Source organism: Nipponia nippon, unplaced genomic scaffold (genome assembly GCF_047370975.1).
Source record: "Nipponia nippon isolate SJK-2023a ecotype South Korea unplaced genomic scaffold, ASM4737097v1 scaffold_3, whole genome shotgun sequence".
NCBI lineage: Eukaryota > Metazoa > Chordata > Aves > Pelecaniformes > Threskiornithidae > Nipponia > Nipponia nippon.
This window is the reverse complement of record NW_028262347.1, coordinates 103,113,545-103,129,539: the sequence shown is the minus strand read 5'-3', so window position 1 is coordinate 103,129,539 and position 15,995 is coordinate 103,113,545. Positions and strand designations below refer to the sequence as shown.

At 44.2% G+C, this 15,995-nt stretch overlaps 1 protein-coding gene across 15 annotated transcripts in view; it reads right to left on the bottom strand.

Annotated features, from left to right (window-relative positions):
• CAMK2G (calcium/calmodulin dependent protein kinase II gamma) overlaps positions 1–15,995 on the bottom strand; it is a 123,622-nt gene that overhangs the window by 18,733 nt on the left and 88,894 nt on the right. For 9 of the 15 annotated variants that reach the window (XR_015706588.1, XM_087766493.1, XM_087766481.1 and 6 more), the window contains 2 exons: positions 11,736–11,776; positions 2,926–2,958 (listed from right to left, as the gene is read on the bottom strand). Coding sequence is in view for 14 of the 15 variants with exons in the window: in XM_087766493.1 (XP_087622619.1) it covers positions 2,926–2,958; positions 11,736–11,776 (74 nt within the window). In the remaining variant the exon portion in view is untranslated. The remainder of the gene's footprint in view (positions 1–2,925; positions 2,959–11,735; positions 11,777–15,995) is intronic. The other 6 variants (XM_087766482.1, XM_087766484.1, XM_087766486.1 and 3 more) reach the window with 1 other exon arrangement.

Below are 15,995 nucleotides of genomic sequence, written 5' to 3'. Positions count from 1 at the left end.
CTGGCTGGGACCAATGACTGCATTGTCTTTCAGGTGTTTTTCAGTAACTCCCAGAATAATCTCCATAATTTTGCCAGGCACAGACGTGAGACTGACAGTGTGACCTCATTGCAGAGGCTCTCCATCCCACTGTTCTTGGGGAGTACAAACTCATACTGCAAAACATCAGGCCCTCATCACGCAGTAACCACCACAAAGAATACAGAAGTCAAATGCTGAGCTGGAAAACATCTGCCAAAGGTTTAATTATGTCAACCAGACAGATCCTATGAGGTTGAGACTTCACACACACCTACTAATACTTCATTTTTTCTTCACAAGCAGCATGCCTTGGCTTAGTTATCCTTTTTGGAGAGGGAGAGAGTAGAAACAGAAGAGGAACATGGGGCAGGTGGAGAGGGGGAGAAGTAGAAGAGAGAGGCAGGAATGAATTCTTTAAAAGTCCATGGGAAAAAAAAAAGCATATGACGCACTCATGCCCAAAGCTAAGAAAGGAGAAACACTTCACAAATTACTCTTTACTGCCTCTTCCTATACATCTCCACATTGTCCTAAGACTTTGGCTTTCCAAGAGCTTTGCTTCCTGCATGTATTCCCAGCCAGAGAGCAGAAGAGATGACAGGCTGCTGTGGATGTAAGACAGGAGCAGATCAACCTGAAAAAATGAATCCCAAACTATTTTGTGGCATAAACACAACCAAACTTCTGGCAAGGCCTGGGTCCACCCCTCCACAGAGCACTGAGGTTCCCGTACTTCTTCAGAAACAGTGATCCTAATGCAGAGATCTATCTTCCAAACCTCCTCCAGTGAGAAGAGCACAGCCTATTTTTCTTAGTCCACTGGGATAAGAAGATAAAGTTAGCATGAAAGAAGCTATACAAAAATACTTCCAATTTTTTGGAAGGCTTTATAACTGAGGCCAAGGGGGGGGGGGGGGGGGGGGGAAGCCATCCAGGAAGCCACTGTTCTGAAAAAAAAGTTGACAGCAGCTTGGTAGGTTTGGGACATCACCTTGCAAAGTGCAAACCCACGCACACCCAAAGCACACAGTCTACCCTCCAGGCTGCACTGAACACCCAGTTCATCCATCATACTCTTCCCCATCCAGTGGGCTGAAGAAGACCAAGTATCATGTTTGCTAGTCCAGAATCACATAGCATTTTACTCCAGGACAGAGTCCCAAGGAAGTAAGAGGCAGAAGACTTAGCCTAAGCAGTTTTCACAGCTCTTTCTCAGATGGAACCATCTGACGTACTGAGCTTCCCTCACACACTGGTGTCTTGTGGCCACCTAACCAACTGCCCTTCCCTGGAAAAGAAAGCCTGCCCTTCCAGAGCCCCAGGTACCACAGCCAACTCTTATCCCTCCTTCCCCTCCTACTGCCAGCCAACATCACGGTCACTGGGCAGGCTACAATCCTTGGTAATTCACAGCGGTACAGATCAAGTTAAAAGAGGCCAATTCACCTAAAAAGGTGCCAGGCCCTATGTAACACGATTAGTTTTGGCACAGCAGTTGGCAGTGCTTCCTGAGCTAGACAAGAGACAGACAGACAGGCACAAACAACACAGAGGGTGAAAGAGAAAGAAAACAGACCAGTGATCATATCGCTAGGGACACACATTTCTAGCCAACTAAAAGAAAATAGGTACCAACACATGGGCCATCTCTGGTTATTTAGCCACCTTCACTGCTTCCATGTTTTCTGAGGCTGACACTTACATGGTTTACATAACCCAGCTGCTTTAAAAAAACATGCAGAAGGAATTTAAGTATTGCTGGCAATGGACAGAAAAGGGCAAGAAAGGCACAACAAACTCCTGCCCTGGAGTTTCATAAAGGCAGGTGAAAAGTCAGTCTCTCATATCAGATTTTCCAAGCAGTACTTTGGGATTACTTTTTTGCATTTACATAGTTTTAAGCTGTCATTGAAAGAGGAAGAGGAGAAATATCTTCCAGACAGTAATGTAGAAACAAATTATTCTGCTTTCTCAGTACTATAACATTCCTGTTCCTACCTGCAATAGGGGAGAAATATTTTCTGTTCTTTTTCTATGTACAGGAGATAATGCAATAACTAATTTTTGTACTTTAGTTACTGTTCATATCTCAGTGTCAGAGACAAAGGCATCATCTAACGGTCTGTGTGTGACTCCTTACAATATGGCACTGGCCAATTTTCTCTTTGCTCCCTTGAGAGTGGATTTGACTACTTTTCTGTCAAATTCTATGGACGTCAAACATCTGGATGGATGAAAAAAAGGAAATGAACAGGACAGGGGAGGCAGTTACTGGGTGTTTGGTCATGCTGGGACACATAAACGAGATCAGGACAAAAGGAAGTTTTGGATTATAAAGGCTCTGACAAACCTTTTCAGTAAGTATGCTAAAAAAAGAAGTGACCAGCAGCTCTGAGCTGCCCGGCAGTGCTGTGCCCACACATTTCATCTGAACAGTGGAGCCCCATCAGCCTCTGCCACATTTGGAGCGACTCCCAGTTTGTTCTACACTGCAGGGCTCCCACCAAGGATGACGGCACCAACACCAGGCAAAGCACCTGCTCCTCTTTTTGGCACCTCTGCAACAGAACGACAAAGCCCCATGTCCAGGCAAGGCACGCACCTGCTCTGCTGAGCCCAGGAAAACCACTGCCTTTTTGCGTTCCACACTCAGAGCAGGCAAGGTCAAACTGCATTGCCAGCAGTTGATTTTCTGCACAAAATGGGAAGTGTACGACTGGCCGGGGGCCAGACAGTCACAGGACCCTTTTAGTGAGGACATGGACCTTTCAGTGCACAATGATCCCCCCCCGCCACCGCCCCCCTGCACAGACATGCTATGTAGGGTGATGAGCACAAGCCGAGCGTGCATGGCATGAGAATGGCGGACGCACGAATCGCAGGCAGCTTACGGGAGGTGCTCACCATCAAATGCACACTGGAGCTCGACTTCCTTTTCTGGACACACCATTGAGAGAGGGAAAGAGAAGGGAAGAGAGGAGATGAGAAGAAAAGCACAGAAACTATTCACACATTAGTGTGCCAGCAAGGGCCCCCCTGCCAATAATGCTCCCCTAGGGGCAGGTATAAGCAGCAGCGGAAATGCACAGACACGCGAGAAGGCTCAGAGAGAAGTCACCATTAAACACCACGACTACACACCAGGGGAAACGGCAAGGTTGAAGACCCCCATCCACTCAAACATCGAGGTCAGAACATAGGTGCCCCACACATTGCTATAAGGAGAGAAGAGGAAGGAATATATATGCACAAGATGTGGGATGCAAGGGGGTGCCTTGCTTCCCTGGCCACGCTGAAGAGGTAGGCAGAAAACCCCCATGTGTTCACATGGAGGAAGCAGAGGTGTGTTTGCAACTAGAATCAGAGGGTAGGGTGGAGGTTGCAACAGGAGAGGCATTCCCGAGGGCTAAAGGAAGAAGAGGGAACTTCTGTGCATAGCATGGGGAGGAGAAAGGCTCCCTCACAGAAATTGGGGCTGATTCAAGAGGCAAGATGCACCCATGCTCAGACATAGAGGAAAGGCAAGGAAGGCAAAGAGGCACTCAACAGCCAGAACACCTTGCACTCTCAGATACTGGGAGAAGAACAAACAGGGAGCAATGCTCAAACACTACCCAACCTTCTTGGACGCTACTCTTGTTCAAAGGCACCTTCAGTCATCTTCAGAGACACTTTCACACCAAACTGCACTCTCCAGTAAACTAGGCTCAGCATGCATTTCTCTGCTCTTTCACTACACTCTTAATGTCACCGTGTCCAAGCTGAGCCTGGCAGGTCTTTCAGCCTTACAATCCTACCCCTTTCCCCTGGTATCTCCACATGTAATTTTTATCTACCCTTCTCCTTTGGTACTACCTAGGGTATTTCTCTGCTGCTTACTACTCCTGGGGAGGTACTACAGAGTCTAGCTCACAGAGTACTGTAGGACAGCATGTCCCAGCCAAAAAACACAATGGCATGGGCTCAGCTACCTAGCTCTGGACTCCTGCACACTACCACAGCCCACCTCTGGAGCAGCCCTTCAACTCAGTACAGGCCATGGAGTTGTCCCTCCCCATTTCATACACTTATTGAGCCTTCACAGCTTTCACCTTGAATATTGCCTTTGTCCCTGCTAGCCTCACATCAGAGCTCAAGCACACATACAGACTGGCATGTCTTTGAGAGCAGAAGTGCCCATGTTCATCTCATACCCACAGCCACATTCCTAATCACACCATACAGCTCAGAATCACGCAGCCACTGCACAAACAGACTCAAACTAGCAAAGCTTCTGCCTCATCTGATCTTTAATTCCAGTACGGACAGGCTCGAACACTGATCTGTTCAGCATTTGGCTCACCAATCTTCCACTTCATGGAGGCACAACACAGGGCTTGCCATTACCTGGTTTACAAACTTGTGATTCCTCTCATCTTCTTTTAGTACAATTTAGCTGCTCCACAGGCTTCTCCTCAAGCTAGAGCTAAAATAGGATGTACTACCAGTGCATGAATACAATGCTCAGACGACCAACAACCCAGAGGAATCCTTATACCCAGTCACAACAGGGAATTTTTAACTAGGAAAAGTGGAAATTCACACCAGCTCAGAAACTGCTCCAAAACCTCAGTTTTTATTTTCACTGTATCCTATAAGTTGCAGCAGACAAACAGAGGCTATATGGATACAGCAGGGAAACTTCTCTCTATGGAAGACAGTCTCATTTGAAGTTCATATAGATTCCCAATGAGTTACAGAAACAAGAAAAGGGGCACAAAATGTTAAGAAATAAGCAAAAGGTTCAATATGAAAAGGAGAGTCAACCGAGCCATACAGGAAACAATCACTCTCTTATATTAGAGGCACAAGTAACACTGACACAGGAAGAAACAGAACCCTCTGCAGATCAGAATTTAATTAGAGTACAATCTACATTTAAAACAGTGTTGGTCTATTAACATGGCATGATGTATTGTAGAAATCCCAGAAAGCATATTACTACTGGCTACTATAATAACAGGGGGGAGAAAAGCTCACTAGGCAGTATGGAAAGGGTGGGGAGTGAGGTCTGTGTTAAGACCAGAGCATGAAAGTAATATTACAACTCAAGACAGGTTGGATAATGCCAACATGAAGCACCGGCAGTAAGTGCTAAAGCGTCGAAACTTCTTAAGTCAAAACATACACAAGGAAATTACTAAAACCAGATCAGTCTCCCAATCCCCTCTGTAACAGCTGCATCAGAGCCATCTATATCACCTTCCCAAGGTGAGTGAGCAAAAAACTTCCTGTTCTTCTTGTAATGTGACTGCAACTTAGCAAAGTAAATAAGAGAACAGAAGTTTAGTTACAGACAGAGTTCTCTTTCCCTTCCATAACACAGCTACATCTCTAAGTATTTCCAGGCAGTGCAGAGATGTCCCAGGGAATGCAAAAAATGGTTAAAGACAGAGAGATAGCCTATGGTAAAGTACCTCACTGATCACTTTAAGGATTTCTCTACATCTGAGCAACAAAAATTCTCTCAAAGCAGTACAGACAACATTCTCCTCTCAAACCCAGGGATGAACGTTTGTTAAAGTTCTATTTCTGTATTTGTGTGAAATTCAGGTGTTCATCTCAAAAGAGGAGCAGATTCCCTACAACAAAACTTAAGGAAGACTCTTGCTTTAGGTAACAATAAACAGAGGTCAGCAGGTGAGGGAAGACAACCTGAAGAATCACCGTCCCTTCAGCATAGCAGCAATACTAGAAATGGCACGTGTAAATCATTCCAATCACCTACAGAAAACACAACACAAACAAGAAGATGCTATAGGGAGTAGAGCGATTCCAGGCAAGGCCCCACTCACAGTTCTGGGCACTTAACATGGCTATTTTTCACAACAGCTTTTTGCATTTCTGTCTTCTACATGCAGTTCTCCCAGTTTGATACTGGCAGTATCAGTATGCTAAAATATCATGCTTGCTGCAACTCATATTCCCATAGAGAGTATAGTCATTTCAGGACTTAAGGTAGGAAAAAAAAAAATGTTGAACTTGAAGCAGATCAGTGAGAGATAGCCTGAACTAGCAGATTTGAGGTGCTATTTCTACTTCTGCTTTAGTCCTTTTGTGTGATGCTGAGCAAATCATTTCATCTTTGTCAATCCATCTTCTCTCTTGCCCCTCCTTTGTCAGCTTGTCTATTTAAATTGTAAGCTAAGAGGCAGGGATTTTCTGCTTAGGCATCGCTACAGCACTTAAGCACACTGGACCCTTGATCTCAGTTGGTGTTTCTAGGCATTACAACAATGCAGAGAAAAAAGTGAATGCATCAAAGGTGGGTAGGATGTGTTACTGGATGTCAGCACTTGAACACATCTGAAGCGCTCCCCAAGCACCTTGCATAAAACAGTTCAGCATAAAACAGTTCACCATAAAACTGTGCTGTTCAGGTGAACTTGGGTTCTCCTCATTTAGCTTAACCATAACAATCTGTAAACAGTATGGCTTTAAGATCATAAATAGTCCAGATACAGAAATAGGAGCATTAACTCCTGTTGGTCACTGCATGGATGTTACTTGACCCTTGCAGATTTTCTAAGGATTCCCTGTTGGTTCACCTTGCTACTGTGCCTTCTCTGTCTAAGGCACACTTTCACTAACTGCTTTCTCAGCAGCCACGCCAGCTTACAGAGCATCCTGCCTTCCCCACATACTCTTTACTGGGCAGAGGGTAGGGAAAGCTGGTACCTGCCAGGCATAAAATGTACACTTACCACAATATATTCCTTACAAACAGCAGAACAAATGGTATTTGGTGCCTTTTTGCAGTTATGAAAGATGAAGGGCAGGTTTTACAACATTAACCTTGTCACACCAAAAACCTGGATCTTTTTCAGCTGAGTTCTCCTTTCAGCTATGCTATTCAGCTTGTACTGGGAAAGAAAACAGTGTGCATGCAGCAGAGAGACAAGGTAGAAAATTAACAAATTTTGCAGAGCATGGCAAGTGAATGCTGTTAAATCTCCTGCATCCCATAGCATTCTCCACAAGTTACTATTTACACAGAATGTTACACTGGGCCTGAAAAACATTATCATTTTGTATCCCCTAATCACAAACCAAAGTGCTCAGAAAAAAAAAAAAAGAAAGAAAAGAAGAAGAAACTGACAAAGAGCTTAGTGAAGAACTAATTTTAAAATACTTACAATTACATACTTAACTAAAAATAGCATTTTGTGCATTAACAAATTCTGATTATGAAGATGGATCTGACAGGCCCTGCTAGAACTGGAAACACATACATTCTCTCACACGAGTAGGAAGGGAAATTCCCCTTTGGGAAAAAAGGGAGCACAATTGTTTGAAGTGCTGCCCACAGACAAAAAAAAAAAAAAAAAAAAAAAATCAACAGTAGGACTGTAACACTAACTACAGGGAGCCCAGACCCTGACAAGGTCAGAGAAAGGACATTCAGCATAAAGCCTCCTTAATCTTCACCCAGGTGTCTGCCCCAGCCCATTCCTTAACCCCTCCCTCACGTTGCAGTGGATGACAAGTCCAGATTACAGGCAGAAAGGGGAACAAGAGAGCAAGTAGATTTGACATAAAACTACCTAAAGTAAATTTTAAAATGGCAGCTGCACAATGTAGCTCATAAATTTAGAATCTTAGAAAAAATACCTGGGACCTACAGTGGTGGCCACAAGATACGTGGTATGTTACATGGCTCTGCAATTCATCACCCAGTATCTTCTAGCCTCACTTTCTGGATTTGAAAGTAGAAATGCATGTTCCTTGGGAATAAAACCCGGGCCTTCCTTGTTGCTACTCCATCAGCTTGGATCCAATTCTGCCTGAAGAAAGTGAGTGCAGCACTACCAAAGGTTTGGTGAGCAGGGACAATTTAAGATTCAAGGCAGTTTAAATCATTCATTATTTAAGATAATGGAAAAGTTCTCAAGTGCCAAGCTGATGAAATATCTACCAATTAGCAGAATTAGTACTTGAAATAGAAGCAGCAGTGCAAAATGAAAACCAGAAATGCTTCAAATAGATTTTGGAAAGGAATTTGCTAGAAGAGAGGGTCATACACATGGAAATTTATCAAAATAACCCCAGTTTGGACACATCTATATTGGAATAAAAAATGTTTCCTTCCAGTCCTCCCCTCCTGATTTAAGCTCCTCTCCCTCCTCCCTGTCCGAAATGGTCTGATGCAAGCAAAATGCATGCATCCCCATTGCTTTAGTGTGTTAGGCTTACTTCAGCAAAGCATTAAAGCCAATTCCAACAGAAACAAAAATTGTGGGTTTTTTTCTTACGTATTAGCTCAGCATGACTCACACTAGATGCTCATATCACCATATATGACTAATATATCATTCCTCTCTCGTTTATGCTAAATCAGCAACAACATGCTGCACCTTGCATCAGATATTCACCACCACACATTTTCATGGTGCTCTTCGGAACAAAGCACGAGAGAGATGTATAGGCCTCACTCAAACTGGCCTAATATTATGTAATAGAAATTCCTACTGTATTTGTCAAATAATGCAGGATTCTAGCATAAATATCTCCGAATACCAGCAAAAAGGATGGGAAAGTTACCTCGAACAGAAAGTAAATTAAGACAAACTGGTGATGTTTTTTTCTCAATGAGCTTAAAGCCATTAATTTTTACACTAGTGTAATCATCAGTTTGTGGGAGAAATACTCTTTCCATTCTCGCCTACTATGTGGATATCTGTGGCAACACTCTCATGGAGCACAGTCAACCTGGACCAGATAAAGCCAGTGAAAAAACTGCAATGTATTTTCTCTCAAATCTCCATAAGGAATTAATTTCCAAGGTTTTAGAAAACAAACACACAAACAAAAAACCCAACCCAACAAACCAGGAGTCTCCATATCTGGAGGGAACATGAGAAACAGTCTAACCACATGGCATGTGGTCAGCAGCAGACTACAGTTAAAATACAGCATGCAATGCTTGTTCTAAACCTACATCTGATGTAAAATTATTTATATAGGAAGTGGGAGTGAAAAGGATACCACAAAGCTGAAAATGTTTGGTGTTCGAGTCATGGTATCTGTGCTCTGCACTACTGCAATGGGCAGAAAATCATAGTTGGCTACAAGCAGTGCAAGATCAGATGCTCTTAAGTCAACCAGTCACTGGCACAAGTTGTTTGTCAGGACTATCTAGGACGACAGAATCAGTGGGGCTAAAATTACAAGTTTCCTGCATAAGGAGCAATGCATGAAAAGCAGGCTGGTCACAATGGTGAGGCCACCAATGAGACAGTGAACAGCACAGAGACTGCTGCACAGCAGCCAAGTGTGCCAGTACTGCTCCAATAAGCAAATGGAAGCGGTAAAAGGTTACACTTCCGTGGGATGACTAAAGGGAAGCAGCACCATATGTGTAGACAGTAGGGGAAAGGAAGGAGATAAGCGTGTAGCCACAGAAACTCTACAACTGAAGTGTTAAGGATGTACTACAAACACACACAGACCACTACCTGCTCTCTGTCTTGTCCAAACTTAGCACTGAGGGGAAGAGACCTGTACTTTTAAAGGTCGGCATTATTGAGCAAAAGGGTTACTCAAAACACAAGCTTTAAGAAGAAATATATAATTTATTTCTGAGTTTTAAAGCTTATAGAAATGAGGACTGAAAAGCTACACGTGAAGATAGATGCTGTTTGGGGAAAATGGGAAGCTTAAACAACTCTTCTGAGGGCCCTCAGCCCAGGTTGGAAGCATGCGATGCCCCTCGTGGACACCGCTCAGGTTCATACTGCAGACCAAGGCTGCTCTAACACTTAGGAGCAGGGAAGTTGCAAGCAGACTCTTGACTGCAGGTCTCCAGTGTCATGCAAGAAGTAGAGAAGAGATTCCCAGAGGGCAACACCATTCACCATGTCCAGAGAATGCAATGCTCTCTAATCTACCTTCCGCTTTATCACAAGTATTCAATTATATATATCAGGAACAACATATACCATGAAGAGTTGAAGAATACTTCAAATCAGCTAGAAAAGCAAATCCAGCTTTACTCTTTTCACAGAGGAAGAACACAAGCTTTCCCAGGAGCTGGAAGTCTCTAGCATACAGGTCTACTTGTAACTACATGACCAGGAAGCTGTCCCTCAAAACCTGGTGTGCACATCATCTGTCCATTTCTGGAAGATTTTGACCCAAGTAGCACTCCCTGAGAGCCTGTTGGATATCAAGAATCCTGAGAAGAAAGCCATTTTTTTCTAGGTAGGTGACAAAAACTATGTAGACATATTGTTATCTGCTGCTTTTCCAGTTGCTTCTCCCCTGCCATGTTGGGATTTTGCAGTATGTATCTGCTGGTTCTCAGTTCACAACATTTGGGATCATCCATTCTTATTCCACTGGGATTTCACTGTAATGTTTTCCATATCAATTGATGCGACAACTCAAACACACGCTGTATTAGTGTGCATGTGTTCAATGCATGTCTGTACAAGAGGCAGGCATGTGCAAAGGCACAAAAGCTCACTCTTGCAGGCACGTTTCAAAGATAAGTATCTTAGGGCAAGAACAGCAGTTCCACGTAGCATTTTGGTCAAAAAACCCCAAAGACTTGGGTGTCATTAGGGCAGAACACAGCAGAACTGCAAAAATTGAGGTTTTACTAGAGCAGTCCCCAAAATAAACACAACTCCTCTGAAAACACCTCTTTCCCCAGCAGCCTGCTTGTACTGTGAGCCCTCTGGAAACAAAGCCTCATTAAAACGGAAAGGGGCTAAAAGAGCAGGAGAGAACAAGCGTGCTGGTCCTGCAGCGTGCCTGTCAGCCCCCCAGCATGGGGAGAATGAAGACTGTCCACAGTGCAAAACCAGGAGATGAACTATTCCACCTAACAGCTGTGGAGAAAGGTTTGGACTTCAAATGGAAATGCAAGCAAATAAACCAAACCCTACTTTCCCACGTGGAGGACAGTTATCCTTTGGAACAGTTAAGGGAAGACACTGCTCTAGCCCATAACTGTCTCTACTCCCGTACCAGATGGTAAAAGGCTACTGCCTGCAACAACATACAGCCTTGGGAATGGCCTATTGGACATCCAGAACTAAAGGATGACCATGCACACAAAGAGTGAAATTGAAATGGGGAAAAATAATTCCCCTCAGAAGGCAACAGGAGAGTGCCTGGCCCTCAGGGACATGGACCGAACTCTAACACAAGACTCGGTTTCCATTCTATCCAAACATGAACATCTGGAGGCTCCTCCTTCCCGACCCCTCTTCCCAGCTCAACCTTCAGCATCTGTCCAAGGGGGGAGACAAAGAGATTTCCATGGGGTCTGCTGGGTATCATCAGTCACTGACAATTGCTCTGTGCAATTTTCATACCCAGAAGCATTCTGCACTGAACAGAACAGACTAGTCAGAGGCATGTGTCACACTTGAGCAAGTCCTTGGTTTCTCTAACCCACAGCATTCACCAGTTCTCCATACTTCAGAGAAAGGGGAAAAAGAAATCTTGCTGGTACAATAGTGCACTTAGTATGTGCATGTGATGTATAAGGTGCATGTAAGGAACATTAAGATCCCACCAGGGGCATCATAAAGATACACTGAATGTAACAATCCCAGCTACAAGACAGGGCTGTGGTTTTACCCTGGAAGGGGACGGGCACCAGAGAAAGCAGCTGCCTTCTGTTCAGGTGGTGGGAGAGACAGTGAAATGGGAAAGCAAGAACTTACCTTCACTCCATCTGACTTCTTGTTCAGCAGGCTTTTGGCAGCTGTGGAGTGAAGCATGAGAAGTAGGTCAGATTTTGGTTTCAGGACTATTCTCTCTCCCTCTCTCTTCCCGCCCCCCCCCCCCCCCCCCCCAACTGCAAGAGACTTCAGGACAACCATCCTGCTAATTCCTCTCTAACAGCAAGAGACCTGGAAAACAAGGACAAGTCACTCATCAAATCCATCCTGATAGCAGAGGGTCACCCATCCTATCTATCGTTCACCTAATTAGGCAAAAAAGCTCCCGCTTTCACCATCACAGGAAGACCAAGTCTGAAATGAGACTTTAGAGCTCCTCTCTTTCAATCCTACACTCACACAGTGACCCCATCCAGAAGTGCCAGCAGTTACAGGGGGAAAAGCTAAAGAAATCTGCCATATCTTTGCCAGATCTCCTAATTACTGCTATTCACAGTTACTCTGGGGAAACATCTGGATAGCTGAAAGGAAGAGACTGGAGAAGTGCAAAAGGCAGCATCTGATAACTGTTTAAAAAAAAAAAAAAAAAAGAGAATGAGAAAAGAGACGGGAACTAGGCTGAATTTCTTCACTGAATGGTAAAGATGCTCTTCTGTGCTCAACTTGAACAACTGGCACTAGCAGTGAAAGCGAGAGCATGATAAGCAGACAGAGAGCCCTCAACAAATGCCTGGCAGAAGGCACACTTGGGACTGACGAAGGAGCTGCTCCATCTATTACAGGAAAGTGGTATCTTGACAATGACTGTCAACAGTAAGACCCCATCTACAACCTCAACAGATAAAAAACATAGCTTGCCTACTCATGAAGAATGTATTCAGTTGTTTCAACTTCTGTAAACAGCACGCTAGAGACCTACTGGACCAACACTGATACGCCTCTCCTAAGCAGCTGCTGGGAAGCATACGGGTCTGGGTTCTGGACCTGGATTTTAGCTCCAGCAAAGATGAGGCCTAGAGAAAAGGCAAGTCCTAAGACAACACTCACATGACTGCTGAAATACTTGACTCTCAAAGACACACCAACCAACTTGTGCACGAGTGCTCAGTCTCCCTCTAGAAGCAGCAATATTAGGCAAAAATGTTTTTGCAATATCCAAGCAACTGTTCCAAGTTTTATGTCAAAAGCATTTTCCACCCTGCTTTTCCTACCACATGATCCTACAGATATAGATTAACTAGACAGTATCAGCTAAGCTGGTGCAAATGACTACAGTGTCTCCTCACAGTAAAGAGGTTGCCCCCTATATAAGTTTATTACAATTTCTGAATTGGTCTTCCTAATTCTACTCCCTAATGCAAATATAAAGCTAGATCAGGAATTTGTCTTCATTCGCGCTGTCAGAAACCATCCAAGAACACTGGAAGAACCTCATGCAGAGGTTTTCTGAATGTGATGTGTCAAAACACAACACTCCAATGTGCACACATAGAGGCGGGCAGACAAATTGTCCCAAGCAACTCATCCGCCCTGCAACAGTTTCTTTGCTGAGTGTACACACACTAAAGCATTTTAAGACTGAACCTAACAGTTAAGTTCTTAACGCCTTCAAGGCATGATGAAGGACACCAGCTTGATTCCACAAGCAAATGAGAACACAAGTGACCTTGGGGTCAAAAGGGTTCCAGCATTTATACCACATGTACATCAAGGCATCTCACAACAACTGTTGAAAACAAGAAACTGTTATGGCCTTACAACACTTCAGAAGGAGTAAAGGATTCTGCAACTTAACAAATACCAAAAACGGGACACCCCTGAAGTGAAAAAAAAACATCAGAGAAGGGAAAGAGCACCACCATATGTCCTGGGAATGACCCAGACACAAACTGGGAAACAACATTTTTCACGCTTTCTGCAATATCCCCAGAAGCTCACATTTGTCTTTGTGGACAAAACACAGCTAAAATCACGTTCTACAGCATTAAAGCAAATTAAGCTGAGAGCACGCCGTGTGGCCCAGCGCCATGTAATGCTGATCCAGTGCTGCCCAGCGCAGCCTGCCCACCTAGCCCCCTCCCCTGCTTGCACCTCCGCACAGCACACACTGTTCTCCCACAGGCCTGTCAGCATCCCAGCACTGCAGAAGGAAACTCGGTCTGTGGTGCATTTAGTTCATGCATCAGACTGGGGTTTGTAAGGACAGCCGGAGAGCCCATGAAATGCATTCACAGGCAAAGATGACTGCAGACGCCTCAAACAAAAGGGAGGCGTACAGATTTACCCACAGGTCAACCTGTACATGTTATGAGACAGAAATTAAAGGGGATGCAAGTGGAATTTCTGCAGCAAGCAACAGACAAGACTTCCCGTAACAAGAATGATTTTATAATACAGGCAGCACCACCCAACACGCATCTTAGCAAAGAGACAACAGCAGGGGGAAAATCCAAGGACACATGAAGGTAGATTCTTTACTGTTGAGGAAATGGTCTTGTACCCATGCTCTGCAGCTTTCCAGGCATCAGATATTAATATTTATTTTCACCATCCTTCCCACTTCCTCTAAACGTTAGAGGGATTAATTTCCCTCTTCTCAGTGGAATTAATAGTTCCTCTATAATGAAGCAATACAAAGGCACACACTGCTAACCTGGTAGCTTAAAAGCACAATTCTGTTCCTGGTTTAACAGGACACCCTCCAGTTAATCTCTGAAGAGAAACACAAAAGGCCTCCCCTGCACACACCCCGTATACCCCTCCCTCTTCCCACATTTCTCAGTTTTGGCCTCCATAGGAAACAGCCTGGGCTCTGGACCACGCTCCTGGCAGAAACACAAATGCCTAATGTTGAACTCATCAGCAATAAACACTAGACACTCTGGATGTACCAGAGCCAAGGGGGGCAGTGGAGGAGGAACTTTCCAAGAGGGACTGAAATACCCACTCCAAACACAGCCATGGGTAGTGCCTCCCCCCCTCCCGCCAGCCTCACTCCTCTTCCAGAGAGTAGCCCTTTGCCCAGCCTGCCCTGAGTTTGCCCTGTCCCCAGCTGTCAAATCTCAGTTACATTTCTCATCTTAGTTAAGCTTCCAGAGAGTATTTTTTGGGATGCAGGGATAACACTGAGGTTGCTTTTGTTAAGCCTGACTAACTCATGATGCTAGTCTAATAGACAACCCAGCTTCTCAATACAAGCACTTAACACCACAAAGAATTTTGGACTTTGCCGAGACTTGATTATTAAAATAAAAATCATATTAAACCAACATAGAATTCCCAATGACGTGGAGCTGCGGCTTGTCATCCTCATATTCTCAATTCAAAGGAAGTCAGATTAACTAGTTCTCAACTTGATGTCACTTCTGGGGCTCACCACAAACCAACCGAGAGTCAGCATATAGCCATGAAGCGGCACCTCTGGCTATCATTACAAGCAATGCCCACGAATGCAGTGTAACTCAAGAGCATCTATTTATTAAGGACAAGACAGAGCAACGACTGATGCTTAACTCTCTGCCACGATGGCTATTTAGGCACAAGTCACTCTAGCAGTGGCCATTTAAACACAGCAGAATGATTTCACAGAAGAGAGTGGAGTTGTCTTGTATTCTCTACCCTCACTTTGGTTTCTGTCTCAGCAGTCCCCTTTCTCTTAGGTTCTCCAGTGACTTGCTATTGGAACTTGTTGCAATAGCAATTGCACAGGAACTCTGTCCACTAAGTGAAAGACCAATACAAAGACAACCTACGTGCATGGGATAACTGCCTGGCACAATTTACAATGTGGCCTCTTTCTCTTACTGAAAAGTTGATTTTTGTTTTTAATCCTGCTTTGCTATTAACTCCCTCTGCTCCCTAAACAACATCACTGTTCCAGAAATGTACCTGAGCAATAGACAAGCAGCAATATTTAACATTTCCCCCCTTAATGAAAAGCTTTCTATGAGGGCTTCTATTCCTCAACAAGACTAGAGTGATCCTGTTCAAAGAACTGCTAACAGGATAAACGAAGGGTCATGAAAAGCAGTCAGACACTTCAAAACACTCTTTTTAAAACAAGCAGAGAGAGAAGGGTAGAACCAGGTGGAAAGGCAGGTAAAATCCCAAACCATTAGGCAATGTGAGCCTTTAGGTGATCTGGACCCATAAGATCTCTAAACATAGCAGACACCTATCCAATTCATCTCATCAGGCACAGCCAATGCTGTGTGCATGTATGCACTGTGCACATACTTCCAATGCTTTGGGAAAATCTCAAAGGTAGATAGTGTTTGAAGATGCACATCCATCTCCCAGACA